Source organism: Peromyscus californicus, unplaced genomic scaffold, assembly GCF_007827085.1.
Source record: "Peromyscus californicus insignis strain IS unplaced genomic scaffold, ASM782708v3 Scaffold_15__1_contigs__length_86483966, whole genome shotgun sequence".
Classification (NCBI taxonomy): domain Eukaryota; kingdom Metazoa; phylum Chordata; class Mammalia; order Rodentia; family Cricetidae; genus Peromyscus; species Peromyscus californicus.
The window spans coordinates 79,151,415-79,168,129 of record NW_026294447.1 but is presented as its reverse complement, the minus strand read 5'-3'; the positions used below and the strand labels follow the sequence as shown (position 1 = coordinate 79,168,129).

The window sequence follows — 16,715 nt, the reverse complement described above, 5'->3', positions numbered from 1 at the left end:
ATGTGAGTATTTTGCCCACAAGTAAGATATCTCTGTAGCGTTGGTTACAGGTGGTTCTGAGCCGCCTGATTTGGGTGCTGGGGATCGAACTCGCATCCTCTGGAAGAGGAAATACGTGCTGCTCACCGCTGAGCCATCTTTCCAACCCCATCAATCTTTCGTGGAAGATATGCTGTCTACCTTGTCTTTAATGTTGAGGGGAATTTATGGTGGGCGCCTTATCATTTCAAACAGGGTCTTTTGCGGCTGTGCGTCTCAGGAAATGAGGGGCCCTCTACCCTCTTCTCACGGTCCTCCTGCTCTGCCTTACTGGCCCCTCTACCCAGACCCTGATGTCATTATGCAGCGGGGATGCGTGCGGGGCGGGAGCACCAAGGTCTCTCCCGGGCGGCGGCGGGGCAGTCTGCTGGCAGGTGGCTTGCTGAGTTCGCCCCGCCCCTGGCCCTAGCCCCGCCCCGCTGCTCCACTCGCATTGGCGCGGCCAGCTGTCTCTCTCCGCATTGGGGAGGGGGCGCGAGGCTGCGGTCCCTCTGCAGAGGGCTGCGCGCTCCGCGGCCTCCGGAGCTCCTCGTTGTTTGGGCCTGTGCACCCCGACCCCAGGAGCAGGGTTGGCCCGAGACCGCGACGCTCTGGGTAAGTGGAGGCAGGACCAGAGGCTCTGGGTCAGGATCGGGTGTACTGAGCCCCTGGTGGGAAGGTGACGGCGACAGACCCGGGGTCCGGGTCACCAGACAGCGAGGGGCGCGGACTGCAAGGTCGCTGGTCCTCAGGCGTCTCCAGGTGGGTGACCCTGGGCAGTTCTGCTGCCCGCTCGCTTCGCACGCGGTGCAGCTGGTGCCTTAGCACCGGCTCCCTAACCCTTATCCTTCTTCAAGGCTTTTTGGGGAACTGTGATTTTCGGCTCCGGTCTATGATAATTCTGCAGATAGCTTGAAGCTGGGCTATCTGTTCCACGCCCCCGGTATTTTCCTTTCTGAGCCTTGTCTCCTGCCACAGGGGCGTCAAGCCTGGATAGAGTCCTTCCTCCAAGGAGGAAGCTTCGCGGTTCGTTTCTGGTTCTGGGAAAGGTCCTTGCTCTGCTTGGATAGTGATTGCTCTTTGCTGCTCAAGAGGGGGGAAAGGGAAGTGGTTGTTTTCTGTGGCCTTAGACATGAGATTCTGCCAGCGAAGGACAGCAGGGACGTTAGGGTTTCCAAGGCAATAGAGCTCCTCTCGAAGGTAAAGGCGAACCATTTGCAGTCTTTACACTCTGCAAAGTTTTAACGCCTGCTGGCTGCATCCTTTCTCCGGCTCGGCTACACTTGTTGGGGTGTTGATGTCTACAGTGATGTACATTCAAAGAAGCCCTCTCGTGCAAGCATCTGGGCCATTCAGGTTAGTTTCAGATACTTTTCGGAATACGATCGCTTTTGACTATTTCTTCTAACGATACATCCTCTGCTTAGAAGGAATGCTCGCTCGGGCTTGGAGCCATTAAGACTTGATTCTAGTGCTTATCAAAGGTGTGTGAGGAGAGACTGTGTTTTTTGGTTCCATCATTAGTCTAGAATTTATGTGTCTGTGTAGAAACATGAAACGTATAATACCTACCCTAAAAAAAAAATTCCCTTAGATCTTAAAATGATTTTTTCAGGGTTCTGATTCTACAGAGAATTAGGAACTGGTACCCAAATGGAAGTGCAGTGAAGGATTTACATGCAAGCAGAATAATTTGCCTAACTTAGGACACCTATCAACTAAAATCCACAAAACTGTTGGGGAATCACCCTATGCCCCCATTCTGTAAGCCATTCCATTCTGTAGATTGTTATTTTTTGGTGGCACTGAGGATCAAGTCCAGGAGGACCCTGTGGCATGCTAGGCCAGTGCTCTATCACTGAGCTATATGCACAGACCCAAAGCTGAGTTTTACTCTTTTTTTTTTTCTCTCTTGAGACAGGGTCTCATGTAGCCAGTGCTGACTCCAGCCACCCTAGATAGCTGCAGATGACCTTGGGTGATTCTCCTGCCTCCGCCTCCCACCTACCTGCTGGAATCGCAGTCCTGTACCTACCCCCACAACCAGCCTCGGATGAGGGTTTGAAAGCAATTCACTTTCTCACGGCATCCAAAGCACGGGCTTCAGACACAGGCAGCGTCGGGTTGAATCTGAGCACTGGGGCTGGCTACCTTTGTAATCTCAGGCAGGCTGCTTTAACTGCAGATGGAGATCTCACCACCTCCTCACTCCGGGATGCTGCGGTGCAGGTTAGAGACGGATGTGAGAGTGCTCGGCGGCGGTGCTTGCCTCGCACACACGAGGGTTGCACAACCGGGGCTGCTGGCTGTTGCCAGCACCGACTCACCTCCAGCTGTGTGCAGTTACAGTGGGAAAGTATGAGTAGCAGGCACTTCGGTGAAAATGCCACAGTTACGCAACGACTCTGAGACGGGAGACCGACAGCGACGCTGGGTTTTTCTGAGAGTGTGTATGGAAAGTAGCACCCCCTTGACGGAGTTTTTAGAACAGAAACCATATGCTACAATAGGAAGAACACCAGAGAGTCAGAATTTCTACTTCTGACTCTGGCTGGGGCCTCATCTAGCCCAAGGCTTTCTGCAAGACCACCCGCCCACTTGGGAGCTCAGTTTTGTCATTGGGCTGGACTTGGGGAATCTGGAGCCATCTCCTAAGGCCCTCACCGTGCCGCGGTTCTTCACTGTGTGTGATGAGAAAGTAGTCCAGCTGGCCTGTCACCTGCCCTCTGTTGTTCCGTTGTTGTTTGCCAAACTTTCTGTGTGGGGCCATAAACAACTCATGGAGAAGGCGACCAAGAGCAAGGGCACACTTGTAGAGCGACCACAAACGAAGCCTTAGCAAAAATAATAGAACAAAATGGGTTCGCACTGGGATCTTTTTTGCTAGGGTAAAGCAAGCCTCCCTGTGCAGCCCTAAGTTGTTTCAGTATGTCCTGTGGAACATACGCCCCATATGATGCAGTTTATATTAAAAATAAAAGGCTCGTGGTGAAATAAAACCTCACTCTTTTCTCTTATCAGGTTGGTCTTTGAATAAAGGAGAATTCTATCCAGGAGAGAGCTTCAATTCATAGAGAAAATTAAAGGAAGAAATCATAAGCAACAGATGAACAAGGCATTTGTGTCCTGAAGAAGCCATAGACACAACTGTGGAGCGAGAGCAGGGCGGACCCCCAGGAGAAACTGGACTTGGTGTGATATATTTGTCCCAAAAGGCTTCAAGAGGAAGAGAGAGGAGACTTTCCTGAGAATGAAAGAGTGTAGTGTGAAAATGGAGAGCAGAGTTTCTGAGATTCAGATAGAAACTAAGGAGGAGAAGGTGCCAGTAGCTGTTAGTCCTCAGGAAGAGAGGCAGGAGGGAAAAACAGGCACACTTTGCTTCAAGAGAAGGAAGAAAGCGAACAGGATGAAGCCTAAAGCTGGTTCCAAGACTGCCGAGGTCACAAAGAAGCGTCCCCCTGAAGCCGGGGACTCTGCTCAGCCACAGCCAGCGGGGGCCTGGGCCTCCATCAAACGCCTCGTGACACACAGGAAAAGGTCAGAGTCTTCGAAGAAGCAGAAGCCATCAGAGGCTGACGTGCAGCCTGAGGACGTGGCTCTTCCTAAGAAAAAGGCAAAATCCAGACTTAGGATTCCTTGCATAAGATTCTCAAGGGGGGCAAAGAGACGTCATCACTCTAAACTCACAGAAGACTCAGACTACAACAGCAGAGTCCAGGGAGGGGCTGATGATTTGGAGACAAAAACCCAGACCCAGTCAGCTGACCAGGCGATCCCGGCTAAGTCCACACAGGGCCGACAGGAAGGTGTGTTGGTGGAAGATGGTAAGGAGGTCCAAGAATCATGTGTGAGCAACAGTGTCACATCTAGAGAGAACGTGGTTTCCGTGGACCTGGAATTAGAAAATGAGTCTTCGGCTGTTCAGATGGGCACTCCGGTGCTGGAAAAGCAAAGCGTGCAAACGCAGCAAGCAAGTCCACTTGAGAGTTCGGAAGCAGGCAGCCCTCGTCCCGTGGCCTCTGACGCCCCTGCCTCACCAGCAACCGCGTATCAACGCAGTGTGGAAGAACCCAGTGGCGGCATCCAAGAAAGTGTTCCAAGGGGGAAAGATGACGGAATTAGACGGAGTGCAGCCCAAGAGAAGAAATCAGGAGAAATTACGCTGGGTCCAGCAGAAGAGACTACAGTGATCCAGGCAGAGGAGGCTGCTGTCAGCCAGACAGACAAGAGTGCAGTGGCCCAGGCCGAAGGAGGTAAACCGAGTCAGGCAGAGGAGGCTGCTGTCAGCCAGACAGACAAGAGTGCAGTGGCCCAGGCCGAAGGAGGTAAACCGAGTCAGGCAGAGGAGGCTGCTGTCAGCCAAAGAGACAAGAGTGCAGTGGCCCAGGCCGAAGGAGGTAAACCGAGTCAGGCAGAGGAGGCTGCTGTCAGCCAGAGAGACAAGAGTGCAGTGGCCCAGGCCGAAGGAGGTAAACCGAGTCAGGCAGAGGAAACTGTCAGCCAGACAGACAAGAGTGCAGTGGCCCAGGCCGAAGAAAGTAAACTGAGTCAGGCACAGGAAACTGTCAGACAGACCGAAAAGAGTGCAGTGGCCCAGGCAGTGGAAGCTACTGTGGCCCAGGCAGTGGAAGCCGCAGTGACCCAGGAAGAGGAAGCTGCAGTGACCCAGGCAGACAAAACTGCAGTGACCCAGGAAGAGGAAGCCGCAGTGGCTCGGAAAGAGGAAGCCGCAGTGTCCAGGGCAGATGAAGCCGCAGTGGCCCGGGAAGAGGAAGCCGCAGTGGCCCGGGAAGAGGAAATCGCAGTGGCCCGGGAAGAGGAAGCCGCAGTGGCCCAGGAAGAGGAAGCCGCAGTGTCCAGGGCAGATGAAGCCGCAGTGGCCCGGGAAGAGGAAATCGCAGTGGCCCAGGTACCAGATCTGAAAGAAAATGGAACTGATACAGAGAAACCCAGATCAGAAGAAAGCAAAAGAATGGAGCCAATTGCTATTATCATTACAGACACTGAAATCAGTGAATTTGATGCTAAGAAATCTAAAAATGTCCCTAAGCAATTCCTAATTTCAATGGAAAATGAGCAAGTAGGGGTTTTTGCTAATGATAGTGATTTCGAAGGGAGAACTTCAGAACAATATGAAACACTCTTAATAGAAACAGCCTCTTCTCTCGTCAAGAATGCTATCCAGTTGTCTGTAGAGCAGCTGGTTAATGAAATGGTTTCCGAGGATAATAAAATAAATACTCTGTTACAGTGACTTCATTTCCAGATCGCGGGAAAGGAAAAAAAAAAACTTAAAGATGAATTATTTTATACATCTGTGGCGCTTCTTTCTCAGTAATCAATTAGAGGCTTATTGTCTGTGGAATTTAAAGGTACAATTCCAGCCCGGAAGTGCTAAAGAATAAATGAAGTTTACGAAACTTGTTGAAACAGTCACTTCTGGACTGGAAGGAGTCAGCACACATCACAGGGCGCCGTGACGTACAGGAAGGTGCAGAGATGACAGGCGACGAGCTCAGTGCTCTGAGGAAGACTGTTTACTGAGCATGCGGCATGCTGTATGCTCCTTGCTGTTCCCTAGTATCACGAAGTCTGGGCTTTTTCTGATGGTTCAACCCTGTGTCTAGGCGAACGCTTTTCTTTACAGTATATTTTCCTGTTGTTTCTAATGGTGAATCAGGTGAGTGGGTTTCTAGCCCCGCACAGGTTCCTTACAAAAGCCATTCACAGGTTCCTTCAGCACAGGTTCCTTCGGCCAGGCAGGCAGTTGTCAAGGGTGTAAGCGTGGAAACGGGGAGTGCGTTTCCTTCCCTCCCTGTCTTCCTTCCGCCCAGCAGACCTGTATAGACCCATCTCCGTGTGGACCTATCTGCTGAGACGTGAGAAACAAACAAAGGGAATAGTAGTTTTCATCCAGAAGGCAAACTTCCCAGATAACAGAGAATTCCCTTAGCAGGAAAACCATAATATTCTTGTGAAAATACTTCTTGGCCAAACATGAACTATGTATACAACTGAATAAAAAAAAATCAAAATTCATGCTGATGCATAGATTTTCAACACCGGTGTTTTTTTTTTTTTTTTTTTCATTGTGTCTAGCCATGGTACTGTAACACCGTTCCCAGCCCCACGGGTCAGGGTTCCTATTGTACAGCACTCCCCACCCCGCTATCTAACCAAGTGATGATGTTACTACTTGTTACTGCTGAGGCAGGACAGCTGGTAGGATGGCTGTTGAAGAGCGCCCTCTGGAGGACGAGCACCAATGATGTTCATCCGCTCTGCATTTACAGTGTTTATGGACTGCGTATGTATACATTGCTTTTCCCTCTGCTTTCATTTTGAAAATACATATTGTGATCTCTTACAGAAGTAACTAACGTGGTTTTGGAATTTAACCAAATGGTGGATGTTTAGCAAGATTCTTGGCTGGAATGTGAAAATATTTTCTTCAGGCTTGCCTGTCTTCATGTTTTCAATGGGTGATGTGGGGCATCATTCACTTTAGCAAGATAAAAACACCCCCCCCAATACATTTCTTTTAATTGTGTACCTACCTTTTTAGACATAAAACCAAAATCACTGCTAAATCATCTTTGAGAGAATACTTTAACCCACAGTGTATGGTGCTAATAGGCTTGTATAGCTACCAGAAAATATGTTTAAAATGAACCGTTTTAAATGCCTGATTAAGGTTGAAGCACTTTGCAGTATTTTAAATAACCTTGTATCTATTTACTGTAAGAATGTTTCCAAGCCAATATACTTACATTAACGTTTCTAATAATATCTTATGAATGAGAGAGAGCTGTAAAATACACAGCATTTAGCAATTATCAAGGGTATTTTGGATTTGGGGATTTTGAAAAACAGACACAAAGTAAATATGTGATTTTGGGGGTAAGAAAGTAGCCCCAAGTTTCAAGTTTTGGAGTGTGTGTGTGTGTGTGTGTGTGTGTGTGTGTGTGTGTGTGTGTATTCCCTATACTGCTGTTTGATAAATACACCTTTGGTTAGAATGCATTAAGATTGATTGTTTTTATAAGAAAATATATTCTCCTTCATTCTTCATTGGTTTCTCTGGCTTTTCTAAGGACTTAAATAAAGAGAATTTCCATCTGGAAATAGAATACAGAAATTTATCAGTGGGTTGCAATCTGATATATCTGCTATATGGCCAAATTATAGAGAAATTTAGGGTGATCCAAACAATTCTGTTGTTATAAAAATAAGCAGGAATCAGAGAGATGGCTTGGAAGTCTACCATAAAATATTTAATAATGATAGGATATATTTCAAGCAGTTTGACCTATGAAAGATTCTGATTCAATTTACACTCTTTTGGTCTTAAACTGACCAGTTTAAAGGCATCGATTTAGGCATCATTAACCACTCACTTTAATTTTAATTGAAATCTGCCTTTAATGAACACTTGTCAGCTACGAACAAATTTCTTTTTGAACTCAGAATTTTCGAAGGCTGAGGGGTCTATCAGATACTCGATAATTTTTCAATATATTATCTTCACCCTCTTAAGAGTCAAGTATTATTCACTCACTCCACGTCTTATAACACAGAGGATATAAGTACTTGCTGTGATTATGTGTGTGTGTGTGTGTGTGTGTGTGTGTGTGTGTGTGTGTGTGTGTGTGGTGTGTCACTATTCACTTAACATTTTTTCACAGCACTTTTTAGGATATTAAAAATAGTACCTGGTAACATTTAAGTAAAGGTAGCAGAAAACAAAAGAACTTCCAGCAGAAATCATGCTCCCTGCCACCCCCTCCACCTCCAGGAATGAGAAGCATGTGGCTCAATCAGAGCTCCTCACAGAAGCTGTCTGCATGATGTTCCTCCCAGGCAGTGGGTTTGACAGCATGGAGCTGGTGATGATCTTAATCAGTCTACTATTTAGTGGGTCTTCGTTTCTGAGAGACAATGTCAGGCTCTTCGCTGTGTGGCCTGTGAGAAGGCCCTGGGCCAGCCTTGCCTAGACTCAGAGCCCAGAGTTTGTGTCATCTGCAAATGTCTAACTTCAATTCGCCTTATTTTTTATCGTTGAGAATTTTTTAGGGGGTCGTGGCAGGATTTTTAAAATGATTCTTAGACTTTAGAGCCCTGTTGTTTGAAAAGATCTTTATATTGGCTTTACTGAGTAAGCATTCTACTTTCTAGCTTAATACTAACCACGCCAGGATCTGACTTTTCTGCCTGCCCTTTTTGGATTTTTTTTTTTTAATATCTTCATGTAAGTTGTAGAGCTTCTTTAGGTTCAAATTCCTGTCTTACTGTGTAATAAGGTTTCTTATAGATCACTGAAATTTTCAATCCATACTGCATTTTATTGCACATTTTTTAAAAGAATTTTTTGTAATGATCCTTGAGACAAAAATTTATTAGAATGAATCTGCATAAAGTATAAATGCCCCGATTAAGTTAGATCCAACAGAGATTAGGCTTAATGCCCGTCAATACCCTGATAATAGGACCTCCCACAGCTCATCCTGGGCAGGGTGTGTGTGTGTGTGTGTGTACATGTGTGCATGAGTGTGTACATGTGTACACGTGCGTGCATGTGTGTGTGCGTGAGTCTGTGTGTGTGTGTGTGTGTGTGTGTGTGTGTGTGTGTGTGTAGGGGGGAAGGACGTAGCAACAGAAACCAGGACGTAGGGAAAGACAGAGCCACAGACAATGCAGAAAGAGAAATGCCCAACAGGGAAGTAGAAAGAGTGATTTTGTCTGGAATGGGGGAGCTGGGACCTGAATATGGCGGTCTGGACACAGTGTGTTCATTCTGATTTGTGACCAGGTGCAGAAAAAAAAAAAGGCCTGTAAAATGCCACACATGTCAGTTCTTGGCCTGGAGAAATGTTAAATGGATGAGCCGTTATAAAAGTAAGAGTACCACTTTGTATCCTCCTTAACGTTAGTGTTACTGTGGATCAGAGACTCATATTAAAGAAATAATACTCTGTAGAGAAAAAGTTTTCAAGCTGAATTAATACATGTACTGACTAATACAGAATAAATGTTATATTAGCTTATTTATTTTGCCTGTGTTTTTTAAAAAGGAATATGGTGCTGGGTGGTGGTGGCACACGCCTTTAATCCCAGCACTCGGGAGGCAGAGGCAGGTGGATCTCTGTGAGCTCGAGGCCAGCCTGGTCTACAGAGCAAAATCCAGAACAGGCACCAAAACTACACAGAGAAACCCTGTCTCAGAAAAAAACCAAAAAAAAAAGTAAAAAAAGGAATATGGTAAGTTATCTGCTCGGGATCGCACAGATGTTACAACACAGGCAGGAAGGAGTCCACCTTCAGCAAAGGCATGCACACAGAACTCTGAACCGATGCAACCGTAAGAACAAGCAGTTCTGAACTTGATGCCATCGGAACTTTGGGCTCTGGAGCCCAGTGACACAGTCCTTACTACATGCTCAGTCCCCAAGACCTCAAAACCAAACCAAGTCAAACAAAAAGGAAGTTTCATTGTTTCTTACCAATTGCATGAGTTGCTTTTCTGGTTTTTTTCAGGGTCAGGGGGCTGGGGTTTGTTGTTTTTTTGAGACAGGGTTTCTCTGTGTAGCCCTGACTGTTCTGGAACTCACTCTGTAGACCAGGCTGGCCTCAAACTCCATATCCACTGCCTCCGCCTCCCAAGTGCAATTAAAGGCATGGGCCACTACCACCCAGCCTGTCTTTTCTGTATTATATTAGTCTATGAATTGTTAATAATCCCTATGGTTTCATAAAAAAAGCCACGAAGTGGAAGGCCTTACACTATTCACATGATATCAACCGTAGTTGGTTTCACAAGTTTGATTTCCTAAAGCCCTCATTTCATTCAGCTCCTACTACTGCTTTGGTTGTACTGTGAGGTAGGCTAGCCTGGAACATCTATCTGATCCTCCCGCCTCAGTCTCCCAAGTGCTGGAATTACAGGCACGCACCTGCTAGGCTTGGTCTCTGCTATTTTCTAACTACAACTCAGTAGTAATAATCGGGTCCAATGAGACTGTATTTTCCAAATCTCAGGACCCACTGAAAAGTTGGTAGCATCTTCAAGATCCTGAAACTACATCTGGCTGTGTGCCTCACTTCCTGCCTGATGTTATACAAGCAGTGGGCATACACCGTGAATTTCACATTCTTCAGAATTTTGCCTTATTATTACTACTATTTTAGTTTTGGAGGCAGAGTCTCTCTATGGTCCTGCTGTCCTGGAACTCACTACGTAGACCAGGCTGGCCTCAGAATCACAGAGATTCACCTGCCTCTCTTTCCTGAATGCTGGGATTAAAGCTGTTTGTAACACTGGGCTCTTGAGAATTTTTTTTTTTTTTTTTTTTTTTTTTTTGGTTTTTCGAGACAGGGTTTCTCTGTGTAGCTTTGCGCCTTTCCTGGAACTCACTTGGTAGTCCAGGCTGGCCTCGAACTCACAGAGATCCGCCTGGCTCTGCCTCCCGAGTGCTGGGATTAAAAGATTATTTTTGTTATATGAGACAGGGTCTGTGTAGCTCAGGTTGGCCCCAAACTCGAGATCCTCCTGCCTCTGCCTGCACCTCATGAGTTCTGGGGTTTCAAGAATGTCACCACACTCGGGATAAAGCTTTTTGATATCAATTTTCCTAATAGCAGGAGCACACTACCCTTTACAGACTGTGCTCACCACCAAGTATGCTAGTTCCTTACAGACCCACATTTAAACCTCAAGTCTAGAGTCCCGATGCCTCTCTCGATTTGGTTTCCTGGGGGCTTTTCATGAGTTTGGGGGATGGAGTAAATATATGTGTATACTTCACAATCAAGTTGGCTCAAGCTTCATGAACAATTAAGGAAAATGCAGGAAGGGAGGGGCTGGGACTGCCAGCCTTGGCCTGGCCTCTGTAAATGTCAGCCAGTCAGAATGGTGCAGAGTTACCCCATGTTAGCAAGATTCCTCATCCATTGTTTTGTGGCTAAACCCAAGACTTTTAGCTTTGGCTTTCATCTGGGTCTTAAGGAATAAGTTCAAGGAGACAGGTGGGGGCAAGGGCACCTTGTCCAGGAGCTTCTGAAGTTCTGTAGATAATCAATGACCCTCATCTGAGCCAGAGAATGGAGTGGAGGGATCAGGTTAGATTTGTAATGGTGCTGGGAATCACACTCAGGGCCTTATTCGTGCTAGGCAAGTGCTCTGCCACTGAGCCACATTCCCAGCATCTGTGACCTTCATGACCAGGCAGTTAGTGAGCAGGATTAACTTCTCATGCACTTTTCACAGTAACACTTATACACCGGAACCTTCCACTCCTGCTTTCCTGGGACTTGAAGAGCCCAGGAGGACACTTGAAATGGATGCCATCACTTGTAAATGTACAAGTCTTTGTTTTGAGGGGAGGATATGCTGGACACTGGATCCTGGAATTTGTGCATGTTCACCACGGACTTTACCACTCTAAGCCCACATCCTAATCTTTCTTACCAAATTCCTGCACTGACATCTCTACCTTCATGTGAGAGGAAGGTCTGGTCAGTATCGGTCATCAGTGGTTCTCTGGGCCACACCCGGCAACAGACAAGATCCTAGGATGGCTCTACGTGGAATTGGTGCACAGAATAGAGGCTTTAGTCAGCAAGAAGGCCACCTGTCTAACAGAAGTATCTCTAGCCTGTCAGAGATTGCCCTTGGACCCTGGAGTGCTGAAACGCAGCACTCATCACACAGACGCAGGACCGCACAGACAGAATGCCAGAACAACTGGCCACTGCTCAGTGCAGGGGGAGCAAGCCAGCCTGGTGTGGCACTCTCAACCAAATGTGGCATAGCCAGCCACGAGCCATAATTTCAGAGGAAACTTAGAATTCTTAATTTTCTGGGCTCTCCTTAATCCCTGAATATTTTGGCTATTATTTTTCCTAAAAGATTAAACATTTGGACTCATTAAACCTTAAACCTTTTCTATATTTGTCTGGGTATCACTGAGGCATAATTCACAAATAGTGAAGTCTACCTTCCCCCACCCCTGCGCCCCCAAGGCCCTGTGTAAAAGCTCTGGCTGTCCCGGAACTCGCTCTGTAGACCAGGCTGGCCTCAAACTCACAGAGATCTGCTTGCCTCTGCCTCCCGAGTGCTGAGAATGAAGGCGTGGGCCACCATTGGCCAGCCATTTTTATTTAATTATTATTTTATGTGTGAGGTTTTGGCCTGCATATATGTATGTATATATGTGTATGTGTTTATGTGTGTGTGTGCGTGCACGCGCGCACGCATCACTTGCACACCTGGTGCCTGCGGAGGTCAGAAGAGGGTGTCGGAGTCCCCAGAACTAGAGTTACAGACGGCTGTGAGCTTCCATAGGAGTGCTGAGAATCGAACCCAGGTCCTCTGCAAGAGCAATAAGTGCTCTTGACACTGAGCCATCTCTCCAGCCTGAACTTCTGGGGTTATAGGTGTGTGCCACCACACCATGTTGTGATGCTGGGGATCCAGCCAGGGCTTTATGCATGCTAAGCAAGTACTCTATAAACTGACCCACAACCCCAGTCCCACGTTTATATATTTTTACATATAAATATTATAGATATATATAGATTTATATATTGCATTCGAGTTCTTGTCACTGTGACAAGATGCCCTGGCAGAAGCCACTCGAGGGAGGATTTATTTTGGTTCGTGCTTTGAGGGTACGAGCCATAGGCTTCTGCGGACAGCTGGTCACACCGGGTCCACCTTCAGGAAATAGAGAGGATGAACACTAGCGCTCAGCTAATTTTCTTCTGTCTATTCAGTACAGGACTCCAGCTCATGGAAGGGTGCTGCCTTAATTAAAATGGGTCTTCCCACTCAGGTAAGCTGATCCAGACAAGCTCTCACAGACATGCCTAGAAGCTGTCTCCGAGGTATTTCTTGATCCTGTTGACAATCAGAATTAGCCAGCCGGGTGTGGTGGCACATGTCTTTAATCCCAGACAGAGGCAGGAGGATCTCTGTGAGTTTTTGAGGTCAGCCTGGTCTACATAACAGTTCCAAGACACTCAGGGTTACAAAGAGAGACCCTTTAAAATAAACAAACAAAGGGGGCTGGAGAGATGGCTCAGAGGTTAAGAGCACTGCTTGCTCTTCCAAAGGTCCTGAGTTCAATTCCCAGCAACCACATGGGGGCTCACAACCATCTGTAATGAGATCTGGTGCCCTCTTCTGGCTTGCAGGGATATGTGCAGACAGAACACTGTATACATAATAAATAAATCTTAAAAAAAATAAAATAAAATAAACAAACAAAAACAAAAACAAGTAACCTTTGCAGATACTAAGTATGTTTAGTTTAATATAATTTCCCGTGTTTGTAAAAATTGCTACTTGTACAGAAATTCAAAGTAACAGTTTTTTAAAATCTCAGTGTTTAAACTAGGAGATCCAGCTAGTGGGAACTCATGAACTCTAGACCAACAGCTGTGGAGCCTGCAAGGTACTGGACTAGGTAGGCCCTCTGCATGAGTGAGACAGTTGTGTAGCTTGGTCTGTTTAAGGGGCTCCTGGCAGTGGGATCAGGATCCATCCCTGGTGCACGAGTTGGCTTTTTGGAGCCCACTACCTATGGTGGGTCATCTTGCACAGCCTTGATGCAGGGGGGAGGGACCTGGACCTGCCTCAACTGAATGTAACTGACTTTGCTGACATGGGAGGCCTTACCTTTTTGGTAAGGGGATGGGGAGTGGGTTGGTGGGGGGGGGGCAGGAGGAGGGATGAAAGGGGGATCTATGGTTGGTATGAAAAATGAACAAAAAAATTTAATAAAGAAAAAAAACCTATGAAAACCAGGCCTGTGGCACAGCCTGCAGCCACTAATAAATTAGTAACCAAAAAATTACCAGGAGAAGCAAGGCAAGGCTGGCACACATCCACTGTACAGCTGTACAGCCAACCTCAAAAGTTGTGTTCCCCAAGTGGTACTGAGCAGAATCTCTGGCCATTGTGGGGGTTTTGAGTGTAGCCAGCAGAGCAGGATACGTCACACAGGTGCTGAAGATTGTGTTTTCTCTAATTATGCTTTTTTTCTGGTTTAAAACTCATTGAAATGGGGAGCAAGAAGGACTGTGTATCCATGTTGGAGTGCTTGCCCAGAGTGTGTGAGACCAAAAAGCACTGCATGTGTGTGTGCGTGTGTGTGTGTGTGTGTGTGTGTGTGTGTGTGTGTGTGTGTGTGTGATGAAAGCTAGGCAGCCCCAGTTCTTCATGAGGGTGGTTTGTGTGTGTGTGTGTGTGTGTGTGTGTGTGTGTGTGTGTGTGTGTGTGTGTGTAGGAGAGGCAAGATGAAATCTAGGCAGCCACAGTTCTGCATGAGGGTGTGTGTGTGTGTGTGTGTGTGTGTGTGTGTGTGTGTGTGTGTGTAGGAGAGGCAAGATGAAATCTAGGCAGCCACAGTTCTGCATGAGGGTGTGTGTGTGTGTGTGTGTGTGTGTGTGTGTGTGTGTGTGTGTGATGAAAGCTAGGCAGCCCCAGTTCTGCATGAGGGTTTTGTGTGTGTGTGTGTGTGTGTGTGTGTGTGTGTGTGTGTGTGTGGTGTGTGTGTGTGTGTGTGTGTGTGTAGGAGAGGCAAGATGAAATCTAGGCAGCCACAGTTCTGCATGAGGGTGTGTGTGTGTGTGTGTGTGTGTGTGTGTGTGTGTGTGTGTGATGAAAGTTAGGCAGCCCCAGTTCTAGCTTCTTTTAGGAAGCTCCACACTGGGTTCCTGAGGCTGTGCCAATCTGTGCACCCACCCACAGTTTATGAGTCCTTTTCTCTCCTTTTCTTTTCTTGATGCAGCCTCTCTGACTGCAGAGATGGAGTCTCCACGTGGCTTTAATCTGTACCTCAGTGGTGGCTAAGGATGCTGAGCATGTTTTAATGTTTCCTTGCCATTTGGACTCCATCTTCTGAGAACTGGCTGTTTAGTCCTTTAGCCCGTGTAGTGACTGGATTGTTTTTGGTTTGGGGTAAGTGTGTTCAGCTCTTTGAGTTCTTTATATACTCTAGATAGCAATCCCGTCAGATGCACAGCTAGGAAAGGTCTTCTTCTCTTTTGCGTGTTGCCATTTACTCTTTCCTTTGTTACTGGAGCTACTCCTGTTTTTGAGACAGGGTTTCACTGGGTAGCCTGGGCAGTCCTGGAACTCACTCTGTAGACCACGCTGACCTCAAACTCAGAGAGACCCTCCTGACCCTGTCTGGGATTAACGAGGCGCGACACTATGCCTGGGCTGTGTAGGAGCTTTTAAATCTCACACAATCCCACCTGTCAGCCCTTGGTACTGTTTCCTAGTTGCACCTCTTCTGGGTACACACCTGAATAGTTCCACGTCAACACAGCACAGAGATACTTCCACATCTGTGCTTGCTACAGCACAATTCACAACAGCCAAGTTAGGGTATAAAGAAAATATGGTAGGCATACACAGAAGTGTCATCCAGCCACAAGAACGAGACAGTCATTTGCCAGGAAATGGAAGTCACTGGAGACGATGCTAAGACAACTGAGGTGGATGCTGAAAGGAGACGCATGCTTTTATTGCTCGTTTTCCTGCCTCATACAGACGACATAAAAGGGAGGAGGGAGGAGCGCCGGGCACGGTGGCGCATGCCTTTAATGCCAGCGGTGGGAGGTAGAGGCAGATGGATTTCTGTATGTTTGAAGCCAGCCTGGTCTACATAGTGCATTCCAGAATAGCCAGAGCTTCATAACTGAGAGATCCAAACAAATAAAAAAAATGCATACATACATACATACATACATGCATGCATGCATACATGCATGCATACATACAAAACAACAACAACATTTTAAAAGGGAGACCCAGAGCAACAAATGGGTGGGGGAAGGGAATGGGGGAGGACGGCTATGGTCAAAGCACACGATATGCTTGAAACTGGCTTATGAAATCCAACACTCTGTGCATGAATATTTGTCATTGAAAGAATGAGAGGGAAGGACCAAGCAAAGCAGGATTTCCTTGAATGACTCCATTTACTTCTCAGGCACGTAAAACATTAACTGAGTTTGATATATGATTAGGAGAGTCCATGTCATTGGAATAAAATCCCACGGCTCTGCTCTTAACGACATGCGAACATCCTCAGACTAGTTCAGGAGTCCAACCATAAGTGTGCTGCTATCTGCTGATGCGTTTCTTGTAAGTCAGATGCAGAGGGATGTCAAGACGCTATTACCTTCCATAGAATGGACTGTAAAGTAAGGGAAGGTCCAGATGCAGCTCATCGAACACCTAATAAGCTGAAGAGTAATGTCAAAAGTGAGCAGAAGACCCATTTTTATGGTACACTGGTGCCATCTTTTGGCCAGATTAAAATTCGCACAGATTATAAACTACGACCACATTTTTCTTTTCTTTTTCTCTTTCTTTTTTTTTTGTTGTTTTGTTGTTGTTTTTTTGTTTTCCGAGACAGGGTTTCTCTGTGTAGCTTTGTGACTTTCCTGGAACTCACTTTGTAGACTAGGCTGGCCTCGAACTCACAGAGATCGCCTGCCTCTGCCTCCTGAGTGCTGGGATTAAAGGGGTGCGACACCACCGCCCGGCCACATTTTTCTTTTAACAGACTTTAGAGGTATAATTACTTACTTTAAACACAAATAGATTTAAAACTGTCTTGACCTGAAAGTGGAAGCATGTGTCTATAATCCCAAATGTGAGCAGCTGGGGTCAAAGGATTATGAAT

General features: G+C 46.6%; 1 protein-coding gene across 3 annotated transcripts; it reads left to right on the top strand.

Annotated features, from left to right (window-relative positions):
• The first annotated feature begins 488 nt into the window (after positions 1-488).
• Positions 489-9,062, top strand: Akap5 (A-kinase anchoring protein 5). 3 transcript variants are annotated; one of them, XM_052739558.1, is made up of 2 exons: positions 489-633; positions 3,040-9,062. In XM_052739558.1, the coding sequence occupies exon 2, from the start codon at positions 3,269-3,271 to the stop codon at positions 5,270-5,272; it is 2,004 nt and encodes a 667-aa protein (XP_052595518.1). In that variant the 5' UTR covers positions 489-633; positions 3,040-3,268; the 3' UTR covers positions 5,273-9,062. The 3 variants fall into 3 exon arrangements, with proteins under 3 accessions (XP_052595518.1, XP_052595519.1, XP_052595520.1); XM_052739559.1 differs by lacking the exon at positions 489-633 and adding an exon at positions 650-780; XM_052739560.1 differs by lacking the exon at positions 489-633 and adding an exon at positions 1,046-1,374.
• Positions 9,063-16,715: the final 7,653 nt, after the last annotated feature.